The following is a 22,069-nucleotide window of genomic DNA, read 5'->3' on the forward strand; positions in this document are numbered from 1 at the left end:
AAAGGGCATATAAGGTCTGACAAATTGTCATGGAACCCCGTTCGATGAGCTCGACCCCACCGATAAAAACGGTGAGGTTTAGATGTCAACCGTAGAAAATCCTAATCCAACTAGATCTGTGTTGAAGAGGATGTGTGTGCCGTACGATCTGTGACGGAAAGTACAAAGTTTCAGTCTACGTTTACCCCTAAAGGCTAAATCAGTGAATAGGCATTTCGGTGACATTTTAAAAAAAAAAAAGTATATTTAATTACTAAAGTACCCCAGATATGCCAGCAGAAATCCCTCGAGATGCTTTCCGTATGTGACACAACTACTTGGGTCGGGCCAGCCCAATACTATATCAGGTCCCCTCTGATATTTGGCCCGTAAAACCAGCCCAATATAGTGTCCCATAAAAGTCTGGCCCAATGGAGGGGTTGAGCTTCGCACATCTTAGGCTTAACACAAGGGTCCAGTTACCACATGGTAGGTAGGTTTGTCAATCCGTCGGTTCAGGTTGAGAAGGATTCGTTGGGGGAATGGTGAATCCAAAACCAAACCTATAATGAAAGTTTGGTTTGGTTTCAGTTCCGACTCAGTTTGGGTTTGATTTAACAAATATATTTATACAAATCTATAGTAAAATTCTTTTTTTTAATGGGTTTTGGGTTGTTATCGGTTTCTTATCGGTGTAGATCGATTTCGATCAAGGTTTCGAAGCAGTTTCTGTTTCGATGTCGGATTCTTTCGGTTTTTGGTTTGATTTCCAGATTGTAATACCCTCATCTGAATCTTGTCCAATAAGCTATTGGTGCGATTCAGTCCGAATCATTTTAGTTCAGTTTGTGCCAGTTTACCTGCTTCGGTCTCAATTTTGACACCCCTAATGTCGGTAAGTCAAATGGTGTCGTATCAATCACAGCCGATATCAATACGGATACAACATAAATCTGGCAACCAGTAGATGGATGGTGTAAGAAGGCCTTCCTACATGGGCTGTGCAAAGATCTTTTCCCTTTAAAAAAGTAGTCTAGAAAAAATGTCATTGAGGTAGGTCCAAGCAATATTTGTGTGATAAACGTGGCAAATTTTGTTTCCCCTTGTGAATTCTATTTTCTTTAATTTAAAATACTCTTAATATAATTGAAGGGAATAGTATTACTTTCTACAAGTCATGACAATTATTGGCAAGCAGTGAGCCTAATTTTCATATTATGTCTTTTTTGTTTATTTACGATGAAACATTCTCTACTCTATAATTAAAAATGTTTGCATTTCCTTTTACTTTTACATATTTCAAGATGAAAGTGTTTTAATGACACCTTTGTCTAATTTTCAAAATTTGTTTAAGATAGAGGTATAAAAGGGTTTTCAAAAATAATTTGAAAATGGCATATCTTTATGTCATGATCAAAATATATCATTGTCATATACATTTTTTGAATAAATATGTGAAATGACACTATTTCATGTTGGAAAAGCATGCTAGGGTTTGCAAGGGTCGGTGTAGGACGCTATGTCCAAGTTTCTATGTGAAGGTGGTGGACATGGAGACAAGGCAAATTCCACCTCCTAACAAGCAGAAGAGCCACCGGTTGATCAAGGAGTTACCTGGGGGAACTAGGAAGGTATTGGCTGCCATGATCGATGTGCAAGAAAGGATTTGAGCTTAGAAAACATAAGCTTCGATAGTTCTTTCTCGACGAACATTGCCAATCACAGTGTTGTAGTGATGATCAGAGAGGGAAGTGGAGGCAAAATTACAAAAAATATATATAGGTGGGTGAGGGAGGAGCACTGTTTTGGGTAGTGCAGAAGGATTTGAGCTTAGAAAACATAAACTCCGGAGAATCTTTCCAATCAACTGTAGCAATCACGATGTGTGGAAATGATGATCAAAGAGGGACAAAAGATGAAAGTGGGGGCAAAATTATAAAAAAAATATGTAGGTGGCTGAAGGAGGGCACTATTTTGGGTAGTTTGGTAATATACCCATTTTAGTTTGGGGTAATATTATTAAGGGAAAAAGAAGGCTGCCAGACTGGTGTCAGCGGCCAAACACAAGAAAGGCAAAATGACCCCCCTTAAATGAAAATTTCTACCCCTGTTAGATGCCCCTACATGTGCTCTCATTGGCCCCCATGCTAGTGAGGGCCACACAACCTAACAACGAGTCCCCTCCCTGTTATTATAAAAAAAAATAGATGACTTTGGTAAGATCGAAATCCAAATTTAAGTAATCGTGTACTTTTCTCAAAACTAGTCATGAGTCATGACTCATGAGTAGTACATAGAGACTATAGTACGCCCACATACACACACACACACACACGACAGAAAGGATTCACACCATAAATTTAGTGTTATCATTACTCTCCCTATATGTCGGAGGTCCAAAATGCCCTTCATTGATCCCCTATGCCTAGGGATATCAATTTAAATCCAAAACAAAATTGGCCGCTTAGAATCGAACATAAAAACTCTATGTCTCACAAGCTATCTTCATCATTACTCAATGGCAAAGGTTTTCTTCCACCCACGGTGAAGGGTTGATGGCATAAAGCTATAGTCATCATTACTCCCCCTATATATTTGAGTTCTAAATTGCCTTCATTTTCCCCCTATGCCTAAGAGTATCAATTAAGATTTGGAACCGAAATTGGCCGCTTAGGATTGCACCAAAAAAATTCGATTTGATTTTGGTTTTGGATAGTAAAATTTCATTCAATTTTGATTTTAGACTACAATCCACTGTTTGAATCAAACTAAATAATGTGCAACACATATAAATCGAACCTTAATCATACTAAACCCTACAATCATGTGTCTTTCTTGAGTTATGTGAAATCACCTACTATTGGTTTCTTTGTTGAGTTGTACGTGCAATAAAAATTGAATGATACCAGATTGGATATTCTGGGATTGTACCTTCATGAGATTGTAATTTCCATTTCAATTTTAATTATTTTAGCAAGCTATTCCATTTAAACGCAATTTGCGAACCTAAAATACCGAGTAAAATTAAAGTTGTTTCAATTTAATTTTACACAAAGTATTTGATTTCAATTAAATTTCAATTTAAGCATATTGTATCTTAAATCAAACGAAAACTAACAAATTAAAACTAAACTTTTTTTTTGGTAAAGCATCAATTTATTGAGAGGAACGTGTTACAGACGAGGCGTCCAAATTACAAAGACTTTGAATCCAAGGAGTGGAACGTGGCCAAATTATCTCACATATACAAGAAAAAACCTTTCGTGCAAGGGAGTCGCCTCCTGGAGTTCTGTAATCGTTTCAAGCCGAGCCAGCCAGATAAACCAAGATATGAAGGAAGCAAGACCAATTGCATATCTACAGATCTACTGTTCTCTAAATAATCGATCCTCTTATCTGATTATTGAGAGAGAGAGGGGGAGAGGGTGAGGGGGGGTTGAGGTATTTTAAGACACGTTAATATTATTTTTTTTGTCTATCCTACTCAAGGGTCCATAAGCCACCTACAAGCTAAGGGGAAGGAGGGGGGGGGGGAGGAGAATAAAGTTGCCTTTTTTGGGCACAAATGCAAACCAGGAGAGTCGAACCCTTGACCTCCTGGGGGGCATGCACCAACTTGTAATGCCACCAGCCAACTGAGCTAGCGATTGTTTGCAGACACGTTAATATGGCGTGGCTACTAAATAAGCATCAATTGAGTCCAAGGACCACCGTAATGACTTTTGGACACATCAAATACTTTGGAGTCTGGATAACAAATGTTTTTAATCTTTCTATAAATGGCCACGCAGCAAGGCAGAATAGATGAAGTCTTTAGAAAGCCTTAAAACTTGCCACATGATGAGAGATCATGACGTATGACAGCGAATGGATACACTTTTGCAATACCCCCGGCCTCCACCCATGGTTTGAGGAATCAGTATCAGATCGGTTAAATTGACTGATTCATATCAGTACCAATGGAAATTGATATCGATTCTTAATCAATCTCAATCGATGGAATAATACGGACAAAAATAAAAATGTAAACAAATTGATATCAACAATCTAGACCGATACAATCCATATCAACAAATCGAGTTTATTTTTAAAAAAATTATAAAATATCACCTACCAATAAGGCATTAAGGTGTGATAGACTGTGACATCACAGCTGATCTGGAATTTTAAGTGATTGAACCATCCATACGTGGTGGGGGTGGGGACACGGATTTAAAGTTCAGAACCGAATCAGGTGAATCGGCCAATCCCAATTGGAACGGTCGCTCTGAATTTGGATTGGGTTTCTAGGGTTCAGGCAAAATCTATAAATTCCTGACCAATTCTAATCAATTTCGAATGGAATCATAATGGAAACTGAACCCAATCCAAATACCAAGTCCTGTTTTAAAACCATGGTGAGAGATCAACCCCACTAATGTTCTGTATGCTTGTAGAATCTTGGGTTTCACATGAAACCCTATCGAATTTCATACATATACATTGATTAAATACGAGAGAAACGATGTATATCTTGCATTTAGGTATGTTGAAGAAGACCTCGTAAAATTTCATCACGACAAACACAATCAAATCTTTTGGTTTGGAAATTCTACAATCTTCTTCTCCCACTAACTCCTCTTAAATTCTTTATGGGAAGAACATAGAATGATACCAAGAGACTTCAGGGACCTTAACCGTGTACTTATAATACAAAACTCTAATCTTTGCCCCACCCACAATGGCTATGACTAAAATACCTCATTAACTTTAAAGTGGTCCCAAACTATTTTTATGTCTATTGACTCAGACTAATAGATAAGGTATAATTAATTAAGCCCACAAGAAATCTAACACTAACACTGTATAGGTTTTTATTTGATCAAGGTTCTGTATAGGTTGACCTCAAGTTTTGTACTCGCAAATCAAGTTTTAGCCCAATATGAATTTGTCAAGTGGTAAAACAAGAAATGAAAAAATAAATATTACCATGAGATAATTGTTGGGTGCATGAACATACACAGGAGAGTATGCCTCAAGGTTTTAAAACAAGGAATTGATATCCGACATGGGAATTGGGTCAGAATCGATCAGTCAAATTCCATCTGAACCCTTGAAACAGTGCATAAATTCCCTGCTCTAGAACGACATGAATTGGGAACAAGCTCGGCCGATTCGCTTGAAATGATTCTGAATTTTAAATCCTTGGCATACCCAAAAGATGTGATCATGATATATTTTAACTGTTCCACCACTCTCTCTCCCCCCCCCCCCTTTTAGATTGTCGGTTTGTCTTAGCCGAAAAATTATCCTCTCTAATTCCTTAAAGTGTGGCAGTGAGACAGTGCTAGGTGAGATGTCAACATCTAGCAACTGCTACATCCAACGGTTCATATCAATGAGATCGGACTGTTGGATGCAGCAGCTACCAGGTGTCAACATCTCCACCTATCACTGCCGCACTGCCACAATTTAAGAATTGGATAGGATAATAATCCTGTCTTAGCCTTCCCTAATAGCTTCCTTCTTAGCTTGTAGTTGTGACTAATCCACGTTATTTCCAAAGAATTGCCATATCATTTTCTATGTGGCAAAGAAACATTGGGCGCATATATCCTAATAGACTTGGAGTTGAGGGAATATTTTTTCCTTGCTAAAAGCTATTACTTGTGAGGCCACCCACGAGATACCATGTGGGCTAGAAAGTTGAAAGTCTCCGCGTGAACAGCTTACCTTTGCAAGTTTAATTAGTAAATGAGATGCATGCAATAATGTGGAGCACATGCATCAGCACTTAGCCATGGTTTTAGTGCACAGTATCGGAATCGTATTGGTCAACCCAAAAATCGATACGATATTTGATTGGTATTAACATGGATTGGCCATATTGAAAAAAATTACCCTTGATTCTTCTTTAAAAATGAGTTTCTAACCATTTTATCCCTTATCCGTACTATGTCATTGATACGATATTAGGATCGATCACTTGCAAAACCGGTACATATGCCCAATACGGATCATATTGTACCGATGCCTCAAACCATGAAGCTAACCCATCATCTATTTTCTTTTGCAAATCGAACTGTTAAAAATTCACCATATAGTTGCTGGTCCTTCCTACGTACTTTGCTTAATTAATTGGATCCATTGACAGTCTAATGGGGGCTTGGTCTAAGATATACCAACCTCATCAATCGAATCATCTTTTGCAATTAGATTCGGCTTGGTTGTAATGATACATTAATTGATGTCACGCGACATTAATATAGGGTGTTTATTGGTTAATCTGATCTTTTCTTTAGTACATTTGTTAAGTGTTGTTTTTCCATCCCTATGCACACCTTCAATTCATATATAAATAGGAGAAAAGGTCTCTCAACTGATGGCATAGGCTACGCCAACACTCTCTCTCTCTCTCTCTCTATTGGGTTCATGTCCAAGGTTATTAAAATCCAAATCGAGAAACTAATTGGTATATGTCGATTCCAATCAGGGTTTTAGAAATTGGTATCGGTGGCCAAAGTCGGATGATGATATTGAATGGCTAAAGGCTAAAACGGTCAAAGTATGACACAATATTAGTAGCTTCGAGGGAAAAAGACGTCCAATACCTATGTATTGAATATAACATCGGTTTTGGAACTAGTCGATACCCGTTCTGATACTTTGCACTAAAACCCTTATTCCAACTCAGATCAAATTGGAAGCAGTTCCAAAATCCCTAGACATAGTCCATCAGATCTGAAAACCCAATGATCTGGTGACAAAACCCTAGAGTTTTTCACCGTATCGAATTGAATGGAATCAAGATTGATCAAGGCTGATTTTCAATCTATATTAATCAATTCGACCGATCCAATTCCGATTTATGCTTCAAAACTCTACTTAACTGTAATTCATAATAATAAAGGACCGAGTTTCCTGTCTTTCCCTTCTTCACTACTCCCCAAGAGGCAACAGCATCTCCGTCGGGGTCGCTAGTCTCGATACTAAGTATTTATTCGTAGTGTTATTAATTAAGGATTAATAATCAAATTAATTCTGTAATACTTCTCTCTCTCTCTCTCTTTCTTTCCATGATTACAATGACAAGATGAAGAATCATGAAAGATTCTTAGTAATGAATAGTCAAATAATATTTAGTTAGACTGAGATCTGCCTTTTTATGAGAGCAACCAATCAAGTTATTGAGGTAGGTATCAAATCACCTCCCCAAGCCATGAGTCATGTGCATATGCATGTGCATGTAAAGTCATTGGTAGGCATAATGTTCCAATAGAGTGTGGCTGGCCTGGCCCATAAACTGTTAGTTAGAGGAGGGGAATTTGCGTAATTCCCTGAAACAATTAGATACTTTTAATTAACAAATAATGTAGTGAAAATGCTAACCGTACGTAAACGATGGCCCACCTTGTTTGAGCCGTGCTAGGTCCCAACTCTACTTGCCCTAGCTAGTTGTCTTGATAAATAATGGGAAATCTTGGATTTTAATCCTCTTCGATTCCTAAATGTGTATACTGCGACATTGCTAGGTGGAGATGTTAGCACCTGACAGCTTGAACATCCAACGATTAACATAAATGAGTTTGAGCCATTGGATGTCCGAGCTGTCAGGTGTCCACATCCCATCTAGCATTGTCGCACTGTACACTTTTAAAAATTGGAGAGGATTATTTTTCGGAAATGCTATCAATTTTTGAAAGGAAAAACTGTCATGGATTTGGATTGAATCGAACTAGAGTTAATCATCAGTGTGGTTGGGGGAAAAAATGAAATAATGGTTGGACCAAGGTTTAAAAACTCGGAATTAGGATCCATATTGCTTTCTTGAATTGATTTTTGGAATTGCCATATAAAATTTTACCTCATCTTGTATCCTGCATTATTTCAAAACTTTGTAGCAGAAGGAAGGGGAGGGGGAGGGGAGGAGATCATCCACCCACATGGAGAGATAATTTTCCAACCCATATGCCTCTTTGAGAACTCACAAGCAAAAAAAAAAGGTAGGTGCTAGTTTCACTTTCTTGTTTTAAAAAACAAAAAAAAAAAACACACACACACACATTGCATCCCTATCCCCAAAGTAAGTCAATTCTATTTGCAAGGTAACCCTTCTATTTTGAATTTAGGGTGTATTTTTAGTTTAAAAAAGCACATATACCTGAGCTCTTTTTATGTAAGACAACCATCTTGCTTCAGAGTAGCTTAAAGAGCTTGGAAACCCAGTTATATATCTGATCTGATTCTTTGAAACATGGTCTAGGACAATCTGGCTGACTTGGCCCCTTCTTTATTTATACAATAAAAGAACCCTGAAAGGTAAAATGACCTCTATGCTTAAACATAGAGGAGCACAAAATGACCACCTTGCCACTCATGAAAGACAGAAATTCCACCCTTGTTGATATTTTCATAATTCCGTGCATGCTCCCATTGTCTCTCACTGGCTTCGGGGCACACTGTCTTAAGGCAATTTGGATCCTCTACTGCCGAGGTGCCCGACAGAACCCTACTACTAAGACAGCAAGACAATAAATGACCGTCTTATCCCCACTTGAGTAGGGAGACGATCATTCCCTGCCTTGTTGTGTCTTGGCAATAGGATCCTGCCGGGCAGCTTGACAGTAGAGGATCGGGGTCCGTCTTAAGGGGTGTAATCACCACCCAAAAAAATAGATAAAGAAGAAAGAAAGTACTCTCTCTTTCTAGTTTCTTTCCAACCCCCCTACCACGTGTATGGCACGTGAGATTACCAAAAACTCGGTATATTTATGTAAGGGAACGACACATGCCTCCAAACAATCCACATGCAAACTGTAAACAGAAGAAAACGAAACTACAACCAGAAGTTTCAAAACTTTCGTCTTCAATTCCCCTCCTCATATCCTCCTCATATCCTCATCTTCCTTTTATGAACTTACTTCCTCCATTATTGCACTTACATTTATAACAAGCAACCCCACCCCACATCTCTCTCTCTCTCTCTCCCTCAAAATCTCAAAACCTATCTCTGTCATCTATTTACTTTCAATGTAAGGACATGTACACCATTTGATAACATAGCAAATCAAGTAAAGATGGGAAGAAGAAGAAGAAGAAAAGAAGAGAATGAATCATCAAAATCTCTAACCCTCCCTTCCTCTCCTTCTCACTCTTTCTCTTCATCATCTTCATCAGATTTCGAGTTCACAATCTCTCTATCACCTCGCAAAACTTCTTCCAAGCTCTGTCCTGCCGACGAGCTTTTCTACAAAGGTCAACTCTTACCTCTCCACCTCTCTCCTCGTCTTTCCATGGTTAGAACCCTCTTACTTGCCTCTTCTAGCACTTCCTCTTCTTCCGACACCACCACCACCGCTTCTCGTGACTCTACCGGTAGTTCCAACGATTCTCACTCATCCTTCTCCAGCGACCTCGGTTTACTCGCCGAGTGTGACTCGTCTAGACCCAGTTCCGTTACCGAGGAAGACGAGTTCAAACGACTCAACCAAAACCAACAAATCAAGAAACCCAAGTACTTTTCCTTAGCGAGATTCTCTTCTGTGTTTCGGAAAAACAGAGATCAAGAGAACGTTTCGGTCTCTGCTTCTTCGGTGAAGCGGATGAGCTCTTCGGCCAAAGATGTCATTCGTAAGTACTTAAAGAAGGTGAAACCTTTATACGAGAAGCTTTCACAGAAGCAACAGCAGCAGACGGAGAAGATGGCGACGATTGCGACTGCGGTGTCTCTGCCGACGAAAACAGAGAGATCTGCAGGGAAAGAAGGAGAAACTGTTGTAGTTTCGAACACAAGGAAAGACAACAATGGTGTGTGTACGATCCCTCATTCCTTTTCTGGAAATCTGAGTTTGAGATACCCAAGAAGGAGAAGTTGCATCTCGAGTTGCCCATCGTCGAGGCGGTCATCACCGAGTCATTCGGGAGTTCTTTGTCAAAGTGCTGTGATTGGTGGTATGTACTCTTCGGATTCGTCGTCAATGGAGGAGTTGCAGAATGCGATTCAAGGAGCAATTACACATTGTAAGAATTCTATGGCCCAGAATAAAACATTGGTAAGTAAGGATTCTGAAATCGCTAACTTCTAATCTTAGCTTGAAAAATTTGTCTCCCTAGCTTTCTCTCTGTAATATTTGAATTTCAAGTTATAACTTTTGAATCTAAAATAGAAAAACAAATTTGTTTCCTCCCTTCTGCAAGAACGAAATGGAGATTTTAGTTTAGTATTCTAATGATAATCAATTGAGAAACCCTTCTCGATTTTCACTTAATTGGCTTTGGTAATTGAAATCTAGGATATCAAAGTCAGATTTCTTGGTGGGTGTATGGAGGGATTCTTTTTTTTATTTGTTATTTATTATCACCGGTTCTGTTCTGTTCTATTGCTTCATCGATCGTTCCATCAGTTTCCTTGAATTTGAATTATTCTGAGCCTATCTGTCTCTGTCTGTTTGTGATTTTTAATTGGCAATTCTGGTCAGTGGGAACTGGGAAGGGAAAGCATCCATGTGCCAATGTGGGCGCTTTCAGTGGAGTTTATCTGTTTATGAGATAAGATGAGAGTGAGAGAGATTGGTTATAAATGGATGGATATTTATGATGAATTGTCGTTTTAATTTCTTCATATGATATTATAATTAGGGGAGTAGGAAAAAAAAAAAAAAAACTTCGGTTTCTTGTTTATTTTGATCAGTTGATCAGATATTGGTATCTGATATTCCAATCGAACAGTAAGACTACATAGCAAGGGGTTTTTTGTTTTTGTTTTTTTTTTTTGGTTGATGGGATTGTTAGGTGAGTATGCGGAGTCGGATATAATGATACCGGGCGATGTTCTCTACCCGGAGCACATGGGGAGCATGCTGTGCCCGGACACATGGGACGGGATGGGGCAACTATTTTGGTCATTTAGGAGAACGAGGTGGTCATTTCATCAACCTCCCATGTGTCTGGGCGCATCCTGTGCCCTTAGTACAGAGAATAATTTCCCTAATGATAAATCTTCTTATGTGTTCCTTACAAAATAGGGAGGGGGCTTGTTGTCACGCTGTGAGGCCCAACTGCCCATGCACTAAATGGCCAATGAGAAGCATGGTTTAAGGTATTGGAAGTCCGATTGGGATTGAGATCTGTCTTGGTCGATACCAATTTGGAAATCCCCTTGAATTGGACAAAATTGCCCTTGCTTTCAATAAAAATCAGTTTTCATTACTTTATTAACCCTTGAGTTGTACCAATGGATTCATATGTTCAATATTTGGAAACGGTCTCGATCGATACTCATCTATCCAATCCAAGCAAATTGATCGATCTGATCCCAAGACTACGAACCATGATGAGAATGTTGACAAGGGTGAGATTTTTCATTTCACAAGAAGCAGGGCAATCATTTTGCCCTTTCTATTTATGGGCAAGTGCCACGAAGCTTATCAACCTTCTTTTCCCTGCAAAATATTTTTGATGAGATCATTGAATCTTAATACGTTGGGTTCTTCTTTATAAAATTTATTTTTTCTTTCTTAGTAATCTAAAAAAAAAATGTTAATACATTGGGTATAGGACTCGAGCACAGAAGATTCCCCCTGTCAAGCCTATGATATAGGGGCGGGGTCCTTGGTCATTTCGGATGCCCATCCAATTGTAATCAATGTAGAACGTGCATGTGCACAGGCGTGTATGAAAACTAGGGTTATAAACGGATCGGATTCGGCTTTGATAGTGCTATATCCGCATCCGCATCCGATTAGCTATCAGACAGATTCGGATAGTGCTAAACGGATATGGACACGGATATGGATCGGATATTTTATCCGTTTACATGTAAATATAGCTTTTTGGATAGCAATAGTCTATCCGCATCAGCATCCGTTTAGCTTTCGAACGGATTCGGATAGTGCTAAACGGATACGGAAACAGATTTCGGCAATTCATTTACACCCCTAATGAAAACTATTGCTTAATATATTTTTAAATTTTTATATTTTTACATATAAAAAACCAGGACAAAACTGATTATAAACCAATAAGGGACACTTTACAGAAATCGATAACATACTAAAATTAACTAGACCTCAGATGCGGTTTCAATGTGACTTGATATATTTATAAAAAAAAAAAAAAAGGAAAAAGATCCTTGCATAATGGTGCACTGGTGCCCCCTTATATATGTCCTCTCACTGGACGTTATGAAATTATGCCCATGCCCCCTGGGTGGATACCCAGGCTGTCTCCCCCATTGGTCTAGACACTGGTGTAGAGACCATGTAACCCAACACAGATCACATACCCAAAAAAACATATTAAGCAGAATAAGGCCTCTTTTTTTGGCTAAAATGAAATTTAAATTTATTCATTATAACATGGAGAATCCACATTTGTTGGGTCATATAGCTCCTCCAATCATCGAGTGGAATTAGGCCATACTAGTTACTACCGCACACACCACTGATAATGCTTTCTTTGCTAAAGAATCAACAATGATATTGATCTTCCACGGAATACAAAAATAATAGCAAGATCTATAGTGTAGGAAATATATCATCCAAATCATACATGAATATAAATGTAACAAGGGGTTTAGATTACTTACTGTTTTGTAGACAAACCAAGGTTGAAGTTGATAACTCAAGCACCAAATATAACGTCACAAACCTGAAAATACGTTGAGAAATTTAATGGGCTGAGTTGTATCAATAGACACTGTCTTGTCATCCACAACTGGTTGAATTGCTGCTATTCCCATCATAATGGAATCAAAACTAGACCTCGTTTGACATCTCCTCAAGGCTTTTAAGGTGGAGGTGAGATTCGATCATAAGATCTAACTAATGCCACCCATTTGGTATGATTTCTCTTTCAATTTTGGATTGATTTCATGAAATAATCAACAAATAGAATTTTAGGCAAGAAATTGAACTTATTTTGGTTACATCAATCTGAAAATATTTCAAAAATAAAAAATCTCATTTGGTAGTTCAATTTTTGAAAATAGATTCTCTATATTTCTCTGGGAGAGGGCGGTGGTAGCGGGAGCAAGGCCATGAAGGGAGTGGTGGTGGTGGTGGCGGCAGCGATGATGGTGGTAATGGTGGTAGTGGCGATGGTGACGGGGAGCTGATGGTGATAGTGGTGATGTGGTAGTGGTTATGGAGGCAATGGTGGCAGGGATGTGGTAGCAGACTGGCAAGCAATTGGATAAAGGTGTTGGTGAGACCATCAAGAGAAGAAGAAGGGTGATGTTTTATTTTTAACATGAAATTGTTAGTTTGTCTATCACTGAAATAATGAAATCAATTTTAATTTTAAAATTGAAACAACTCCTCAATTATTTCATAATTTCTTTTTCATTTAATTTCTATCTCACTGAAATAAAGCGTGGAAGTCAAACTAAACAATTTCATTTTCATTATCCTATGAAATTGAAATAGAAATCATACCAAACCACGCTTTTTTTTTTTGGGTAAAGACCAAACCAGCCTTAAAACCATTAAAACTTAAAACCCTCACCGACTACACGAGTTAGGTGGAAGTGTGGAACCTTCATTTTTTATAAATAAAGAGTGTGACCTATGCCAGCACTCCCATGAGTCTATCTCTCTTCTCCCTTTTTGAAAAAACATTTATATCCCTTTGTTTTAAGGAGGAGAGAGATAGACACATGGGAGTGCTGACGTAGACCACACTCCCGGACAGAAAACTGCTTCCCATAAAAAAATTACCAGTTAACTTGCGCAGTCGGTGAGGGTCTTAATGGTTTTAGATGGAACCTTCATCGACTCCTTGAGTTGAGGCTTATCCCAAAACATAAGTGCCTGGCTGCCAACCTAAGCAAACTGGCCCTTATTCACCGTATTCCCGCCAAAGTGGCCCTTCTTCGATTCCGGCGTATGTTAGCTGATTGGGTTGCTTTAAAGACCGTTACCTTATTCTTTTCAAAGTTCAAAAACTCTCTCCTCTATATCTTCTTGAAACCGAACTCCAAACCGTGAGGCTGTGTTTCATGGATGAAAGCGAGATGGATACTGAGCAAATTCTACACTCACCTTACCTCCTCTCTGATATCTTCTTTCTTGAGGAACAGAAACCAGAGTTCGCGAATTCTTCCTCTGGGATATGAGAAATACTGGTTTTGTCCTACATTATGTAGATACAAGCCGCCTTCTTTCCCTCTGTGGAAGAGGAGGACAGCTGGGTCCTGGGTCTTCTGTTCATGCCAGCATCATCAGGCATTCTGAAATTTTCAATCTCAAGAATCAGGATAATATCCGGAATGTTCTTGTTATTTGGAACTCCCTCATATATATGTTCTTGAATTGCGGAGAATTATCTTACGCTGCTAAGTGTTCGATCAAATGCCGATATAAGCCACTATTTCCTGGAACTCAATGATATCGGGTTGATTAAGGGTTGAAGGATTCGAAACGGGATTTGGATTTTTTTTTCTTGCGATTTCCCATTTGATCCTGCAACTCCGACTTCCATTTTATCTGTTTGTGATAAACCAGATCTTAGTTCTGTGTGTAAGTTGATACATTGTTTGATATTTGTAAATGGGTATGAACAGGAAATTCCAGTGGCAAACGATTTGTAGCTTCCTATTTCAAATGTGAGTGTCCTAATTCAGGGAGGTGGGTGTTTGATGAGATGTCTCTGAGGAATGTCATCACTTGGAGGACTGTGATCTCAGGCCTTTTGCAAAGACAATTTTATGATCAGAGTTTTCAATTTGTTCTTGAAGATCCAGTCTGGATCAGTGGAGCCTAATTCTTCGACCTACTCAAGTTTTCTGTGGGCATGATATGGGTTACGGGCTCTGAAAGAAGGGCGTCAGGCACACAGACTTGTCCTGAAATCAGGATTTGAGACAGATTTATGCATTGAATGTTGGAAAAGAAATTCCTTCCCACTAGGAAAACCTAGGGGTAATTTGGTAATTATCCCATTACTTAGTAATAGGGTTTTGCATTATATATAGATATGGTGTGAAAATCCTGGTACAGACTCTTTTCCTTAATGAACATTTAGATGAGGTCATATACATGGATCAACCAGAAGGTTTTTCTTCTCCAAGGGAGAAAACAAGGTGTGCAAATGGAAAACCTCAATAATTTTATGAGAGTTTGTTCTAGGGTATTCAAACCATATTTATATATAATGCAAAACCCTATTACTAAGTAATGGGATAATTACCAAATTACCCCTAAGTTTTCCTAGTGGGAATCGAAATCTAATTCATAATCGAATTCTTTTTCCAACATTGAAAGTGCACTAATGGATTTGTATTTCAAGTGTAACAGCATGGAAGATACATGCCGGATTTTTGAGGCTGCTGAAGAGCTGGATGAAGTTCCCATGACTGTTATTCTTGTGGGTCTTGCTCAAAATGGATTAGAAGAAGCTGTCAGGCTCCTTGTAAAGATGGTGAAGATGGGCATTTTGATTGATTCAAACATGGTTTCTGCCATTCTTGGGGTGTTTGGCATTGATACAGTTTTAACTCTTGACCAACAAATTCACTCCTTATTGATAAAGAAAAGCTTTGGGGTCAATCCATTCGAAGCATAGGGCTCATTAACATTTACGTACTCCAAGTGTGGGAATTTGGAGAACTCTGTAAAATTTTTTATCAGATGGCCTACAGAAATTCAGTCTCATGGAATTCCATGATTGCAGCCTTTGCACGTCATGGTTGTGGCTTTGAAGCACTTCAATTGTATGAAAAGATGCGACTCGAAGGTGTGGAGCCAACAGATCTTACATTTTTATCATTACTTCATGCCTGTAGTCATATTGGATCAGTTGACAAGGGAATGGAATTCTTGGATTCTATGGCTATGGTCCATGGATTTAGTCCAAGGGTGTAGCATTATGCTTGTCTAGTCGACTTGTTGGGCCGGGCAGGACGTTTGTATTGAAGCTAAGAGATTCATTGAGGGGCTGCAGTTGGAGCCTGGTGTGCTAGTCTGGCAGGCATTGTTAGGTGCCTGTAGCATTCTTGGGGGTTCAACTTTAGGGAGATATGTAGCTGACCACTTGCTTTTGGCTGCAACCCTACGCCGTATATTTTGATGGAAAACATATACTCATCAGAGGGGAGATGGGAAGAGAGAGCCAGGATTGTCACGAAAATGAAGGAGATGAAGGTAAAGAAAGAGACAGGGATGAGTTGGATTGAGCTTGAAAAGAAGGTCCACATCTTTGTTGTGGGGGATAGGATTCATCCACAAAATGTGACTATCTATCAGATTTTGGAAAAGTTGATTAGGCTCATGAGAGATAGAAGATATGTGCTGGATGAGAGGTTTTTTGCATTATGATTTGGATCAGGATTGAATGGAGGTTTGTTGAAGCTAACTAGGGACCTTGTTTGGTAACTATGGTTGAACCAAGAACATTTTATAAACGACAGTTTCATAAAAGGGAAACGAAATAAGAAAGAATTTCAGGTTTGCAATAGAATAAATTTCCTAAAATTCCAATGTTCAATTCAGTTTCAGGAAAATGAGGTGTAGGGGGATGCAAGTGAAACAGGCCTGGGTTGGAGAATTGATAAATAGTGAACCAAATTGAGCCCAAGGTCAGCCCGGCTGGTTCATTTTGGTTCAAAGTTGAGCACAAATTTGGCCAATTTGCAATGTTTTTGAGGTTACACTATGTTTTATAGCTTGGAATCTCTTATATTCTGCCAGATTATAGTTGTTTGATATTCTGATGATGCTGTACTAGATTTAGAATGTTCTCATATATTTATGAACCCACTGGTTGCATTGCTGTTTTCGTCAACTGAAACTCATCATTGAAGAGAGTGCCTATACTTTGCAGTCCATTAATAAACTCTGACTGGAAGACCAAATTGTTTCAGTTCCCTTACAAATTTGCCTTCATTTGCAGGAATATTTTTCCTGTCTGGAGAACAGAGGGATCACTGGTATTTTCTGCTCAACTTCCTCAACCAATTTTGAAATTTTAAATATTAGCTCAAAGCCTGGAATCATCATCTAGTGTTTGGATACACTTGGAAATTTTATTTTCCTTCTATCCATCTTGAATTCTTGATTACATGGTTCAGAAGGATTAGTGGTGGCTTATTTTTTTTTTAGGAAAAAAGAACGCGTGGCCAGTGTGGCTCCTGCGCCTAGATACAATACTGCCCAGATCGATGCCATTGGTCAACGTGCACGTATAGACTCTAGAGGCCCAGGCAGCATTCTCTCACCCTTGATAAAACAGGTCTTCAATGATTATTCACTAACTGGCACTTAAAGAGTCAAACCTAGGTTGCTTCCTCCATCTAATTACAGCCAACACATGGATAAAAAAGAAACATTTAAGATTAAGGGTTCACGTTAACAGCTATGTTCTACCTCAAACTGGACTTTAAATCCACATGACTATGCACGTGTCCAGCCTCACTGGACCAATTTTTTTTCTTCCTTAGTAGATATCAGCCTCGCTGAACCTCTTGGTCCTCTTCCTTTGAAAAGTCAAATGGAGGAGTGGTCTTGCATCTTGGACTCATGGAAGTAAATCTTGGTCGAAACTGATCAATATCTCTGAATTGTCTTGGTTTCGGACCTGATAGAAACGAAATCCATGGTTGAAATTCAAGTTTGATCTTGAATTTCAACCTAGGGAGACTCAGGGTCAAAACTCAATGTCAAAATCTCAAAGCGAGATCTGGCACGTCTTGATTTTGAGCCTATAACTAAGTCCGAAATCGATATCTTGATTCTTACTCACAGGTAAAGTTGGAATTCACTGAAACCTTAGAAAATGGAACCGAGAGGAAACGAAATTTTTCACATATCTTTTGAATTTTTAGAGTTTTTGATTAAAAATAATCTTGTAAATCTAATTATAAGAGATAAGTTTCATTCATTTTTCTGTTATTTTTTTAACAAAAAAAAATAGGGGTAAATAGTTAAAAATGAAGATGCATTCATGATTAATTTAAAAGAGGAGTTTAAGAATGAGGTATAGTCAGAATCTAGAACTGTGTTTGGTATGCATTCTAGGTCGATTTTGCATTCTTGGATGATAATAATAGTTGTTTTTATCATCTGAGAATACGAAATCGACCTACACTGCGTTCCAAAAATGCATACCAAACACAGCCCTAGCTCAATATAACCCGATTGGAATAGGGCTAATACATCCATTCTAATCCAATTTTTTTAAAATCTTGGACCCCAAGGTGATGGGTGCGCTAATACAATTACTTGTGGACTGTGGTGAACTTGTGGTCCCATTTTTTATTTCAATTTTCAAGAAAAAGGGTGGTGCTATAATTGCTGTTCCACTTCTACTTATGAAGGAATGAAAATGGCCTTCATGAGACTAGAATATTTAATTCGCTACTGTAACTGTACCCTTAAACAACTATAGCCACAGGATCACTCATAGGGAAGAGCTCCTAAATTGTTAAGATCAATGTTTATGAGCCCCAAATGACATTAATTACAAGTAATAAGATGAAAATCTAATCGAAGGTATGGATTACGATTGAGATTATAAATTGGCTAATAAAAATGCATATTTAATGAGTCTCTCTCTTCCATGCCAAACCAATAATTACAGTAGCATAAATGCATAACATGGTTAGCTGTTGTTGCTAGCATGATCTAAAGTCTAAACAAAAGAAAAAGGCTAGTAATAGTAGTATTTTAGTTGATTCAGTGAAAGGGGAGAGTGGAAGCAGCTCATATTTTGAGAAATTTAGGGCCCTTAGATTTGTACTTTATGCCTCATATCCCCTCTAAAAATAGGGAAGAGCGGAAGGAGCTCAGATTTTTAGAACTAATAGAAAAGTATTTTTGGCCCTTACATTTGTAGTTTATAGAGGGCGGCCTTCAGCGCAACGGTAAGGTTACTCCATTGCAACTTAGTTTTTGTAGGTTCGAGTCTTGAAATAGTCTTTCTGCCCCATAGTGGTAGGGAATTTAGCTCGTCTCCAAGGAGTCCAGCACGCCCAGGGTGCATCCAGCTGTTGGGCTGTGCCGCACACATCCCTAGGCATGCACCGAGATGTGTGCGGCACAGCTCAACCACTAGATGCACCCTGGGCGCACCTTGGGCGCTGGGTTCCCTGGAGACAATCCTGATTCTAGTGGTAGGAGCCTCGTGCATTAGGTATGCCCTTTTTAATATTTGAACTTTAGAAAAACCTAAAAAAGAAAGGCAGTGTAATCGGATCAGACCATGAGTAGGAGGGTTTTCCACGACGCTAGTGTGGGGAAAAATTTGTTCGTTATACCAGACGATGTAGAAAATAATATTATCCACATGAAACCTACATGATGAGAACAGAAGAGAGAATAATAAAAAAAAAATCCCATGAGAGAGGTAAACATTACTCTGACGTCGTGGCTACTCTTTTGCCATATATTGTATTTACCAAAGAGTCATCCAATGCCAAAATTCTATCCCTTTGGACATTTGTTTGGGATAATTTTCATAGATTTGTCAGATTCTCCTATATATAATACTCTAAAACTACCTGTACTGTTTATTAGCTGTCTAAGCTGCATTAGAGCTGCCAACATCTTAGATGTAACTCCTATGGAGATGAACATGATATCTACCACTTGTAGACCTATCTAAATGACCAAACCATCCTCCTCCTCAGTGAGAAACTTTAAGAAATACAACATCACTGATTAAACTTTGAAAGGGTATTTCGGTCAATTAGTGTATTTTTGATCTAGTGGTGGGTGGGTCTTCACATGGCAAGAAATTTCCATCATGTGACCACATGCTAGGGCTTAGCCCATGTTATATATAGTCTTGTAAACAAAGAGATTCAAGAGTCAAATCTCATCAGCTTTATCTCTTTGACTAATAAATATTAAACTAATTTTATGGCCATTAATGGAGTTGTTAATAAATGAACCTAGCTTGGTGAAATAAGTGCTAAGAATGTCCCAGTCCATTTCCTCATCTTTTAGCCTTTTTTTTTTTTCTCCTTTCACTGATGATGAGTTGAACCCAATAAAGAAAATATCTTTTTATTTTTGTTGGGTGCGGGGAGGGGGAGAAAAAAGACTTCCTTTTCCTCTCCAAATTCCAAAAAGGGCGTACCCAGTGCATGACCCTCCCACCACTGCAGGGTCTGAGGAGGGTCATGATATACGCAGCCTTACCCCTGCTTTCGCAAAGAGGCTATTTCCAGACTCGAACCCATGACCATTTGGTCACAATGGAGCAACATTTCCTCTCCAAATTCCAAAAGGAAAAAAAAAAAGATTATTGTAAAATCAATAACTTCAAGTTACTGAGAAACTCATTTCTTATAGTCCAATTTAGGGGTTATTTTCTCTATTAATTTCCTTTTTGTATACAATTTGTCTGGCTCTCAGTCATTTCTGATCTTTCTACTGTTATAGTTTTTCCTTTTGGACACCTTTTTCCCCTTAATAACATTTAGATATCAGTACTAGTTCTGCAAAGAACATCTTTTTTCTTTTACTTCCAATGGGATCCATGTGCTGTTCCCATATTCTAAACAGACACTTAGCTCACTTGTTTCGGCTTCACCAGACCACTTAGTTTTATAATCTCATTGTCTCCAGCATTTCCCAGCCAAAGAGATGATTAAAAATAGCACAAGCTTCACTTTATAACTCACAGATACACACCCCATGCACTACTTAAAAACACAACCCAAGAAGACTCCTCAGTCCTCAACATCCTCTAGATCCATGGAACTAACATCAGGTCCTCGAATCTCTTTCTCTTCTGACTTCCTTGACACCAAGAATTTCTTCTCCATAACCCCAAACTCTGATCAGACCTGCAGAAACCATGAAACAGAACAAGAGAAATCACGTAACGTAGACTTTGAGTTCCTCTCCAGCAATGCCAGTAGTGATTCCATGTTAACAGCAGATGAGCTCTTCTTTGAAGGTAAGCTGCTTCCCTTCTGGTCAATGCATCATGCAGAGCAACTCAACAGCATCTCTCTAAAACCAAAGGAGGAGGAGGAGGAGAAAAAGAAGGAAGAGGAGAATAGACTCAGCTGGTTCATGGATGATGATCCATCTCCTCGGCCCCCTAAGTGTACTGTTATATGGAAGGAATTATTAAGACTGAGGAAACAGAGGGCATCATCATTGTCACCATCTTCATCGTCTTCATCATCTTCTTCGGGTTCACTTGCTGATATTTGCCCTATGGATGATGGGAAGGAACACAAAGAAAGGTCATGGAACAGAGAGAAGCATGTGAAGAGGATAAAGAAAGAGTTGGAGAGGACAAGATCATCAGCTAGTATAAGAATAAGGCCTATTGTCCATGTCCCTCCTTGCACCCAAACAAAGACTAGTACATTCCCTCCCTCGCTTTCTCTTAAGAAAGGAAGTGGTGAGAGGAAAATGATTTAGGATTGAAGTTACTCTCTTTGGTAGTAGGATTGTCCAAAATGTTTATCCTTTCTTCTCCCCCCCCCCCCCTCTTCTCTCATATTTAGATGAATTATGTTGAATTGCAGATCTGGTGCATTTTGTATGTAAGTTATGACTTCTTTTTTTTTTTTTTTTGGGTTGGGTAGTATGACATTAACATCTTGTATCTTTTCTTTTTGCCAACTATGAAATGACCTATTGTGAGAATTCAGAGAAGGAAAGAAATTCACAGGTGCAGGAATTTAGGACAGCTAAATTTTCAACTTGAGAAGATAATTGCAAAATCATCGTTGTTGTTCAATTATTTGTGACCAGCTGAGATAAATCACTGAGGTCCTATAGATTAGATAGCAGTGATGATCTTGTAAGTTGATTTAACAAAGAACAACTTCAAGGACCCATTTGGAAGTGGAAATTTTTTAATCTCATACATCAGTTTCCACTGTTCACAATTTCAAAAAACCATTAATGCAATATGGCTTTGACAGCAAACAAAATGGTTGGTCCACATGGGAATACATACAAATGCAAGGTATAATTTAAATGCATAAAGTTAGTTCATTTCCTTCTTTTCCTATTACCAAGAGAGAAGGAGACTCTCCTCTTTGTAACATCTCTATTATGTTGATCATGTGAGAAACCATGAGGTGGAAGGTCCAATCCTTGGGAGAGAGAGAGAGAATATCATTAGGTTAAATGGATCCTGATAATATTGA

At 38.6% G+C, this 22,069-nt stretch overlaps 2 protein-coding genes and 1 pseudogene across 2 annotated transcripts; all 3 read left to right on the plus strand.

Annotated features, from left to right (window-relative positions):
• Positions 1 to 9,013: 9,013 nt before the first annotated feature.
• LOC122641676 (probable membrane-associated kinase regulator 1) lies at positions 9,014 to 10,121 on the plus strand. Its single transcript, XM_043834961.1, has one exon. It carries the CDS (start codon positions 9,036 to 9,038, stop codon positions 10,041 to 10,043), a length of 1,008 nt encoding a protein of 335 aa, XP_043690896.1. The 5' UTR covers positions 9,014 to 9,035; the 3' UTR covers positions 10,044 to 10,121.
• Positions 10,122 to 13,933: 3,812 nt separating this feature from the next.
• LOC122642620 lies at positions 13,934 to 16,307 on the plus strand (annotated as a pseudogene).
• Positions 16,308 to 20,628: 4,321 nt separating this feature from the next.
• Positions 20,629 to 21,472, plus strand: LOC122642617. The gene has a single exon (XM_043836148.1). It carries the CDS (start codon positions 20,652 to 20,654, stop codon positions 21,330 to 21,332), a length of 681 nt encoding a protein of 226 aa, XP_043692083.1. The 5' UTR covers positions 20,629 to 20,651; the 3' UTR covers positions 21,333 to 21,472.
• Positions 21,473 to 22,069: the final 597 nt, after the last annotated feature.

Source organism: Telopea speciosissima, chromosome 10 (genome assembly GCF_018873765.1).
Source record: "Telopea speciosissima isolate NSW1024214 ecotype Mountain lineage chromosome 10, Tspe_v1, whole genome shotgun sequence".
Taxonomy (NCBI): domain Eukaryota; kingdom Viridiplantae; phylum Streptophyta; class Magnoliopsida; order Proteales; family Proteaceae; genus Telopea; species Telopea speciosissima.

What these genes read in the sequence shown, in the direction of transcription:
- LOC122641676 (XM_043834961.1), top strand. Translation starts at nt 9,036, where the DNA reads ATGGGAAGAAGAAGAAGAAGAAAAGAAGAGAATGAATCATCAAAATCT.
- LOC122642617 (XM_043836148.1), top strand. Translation starts at nt 20,652, where the DNA reads ATGGAACTAACATCAGGTCCTCGAATCTCTTTCTCTTCTGACTTCCTT.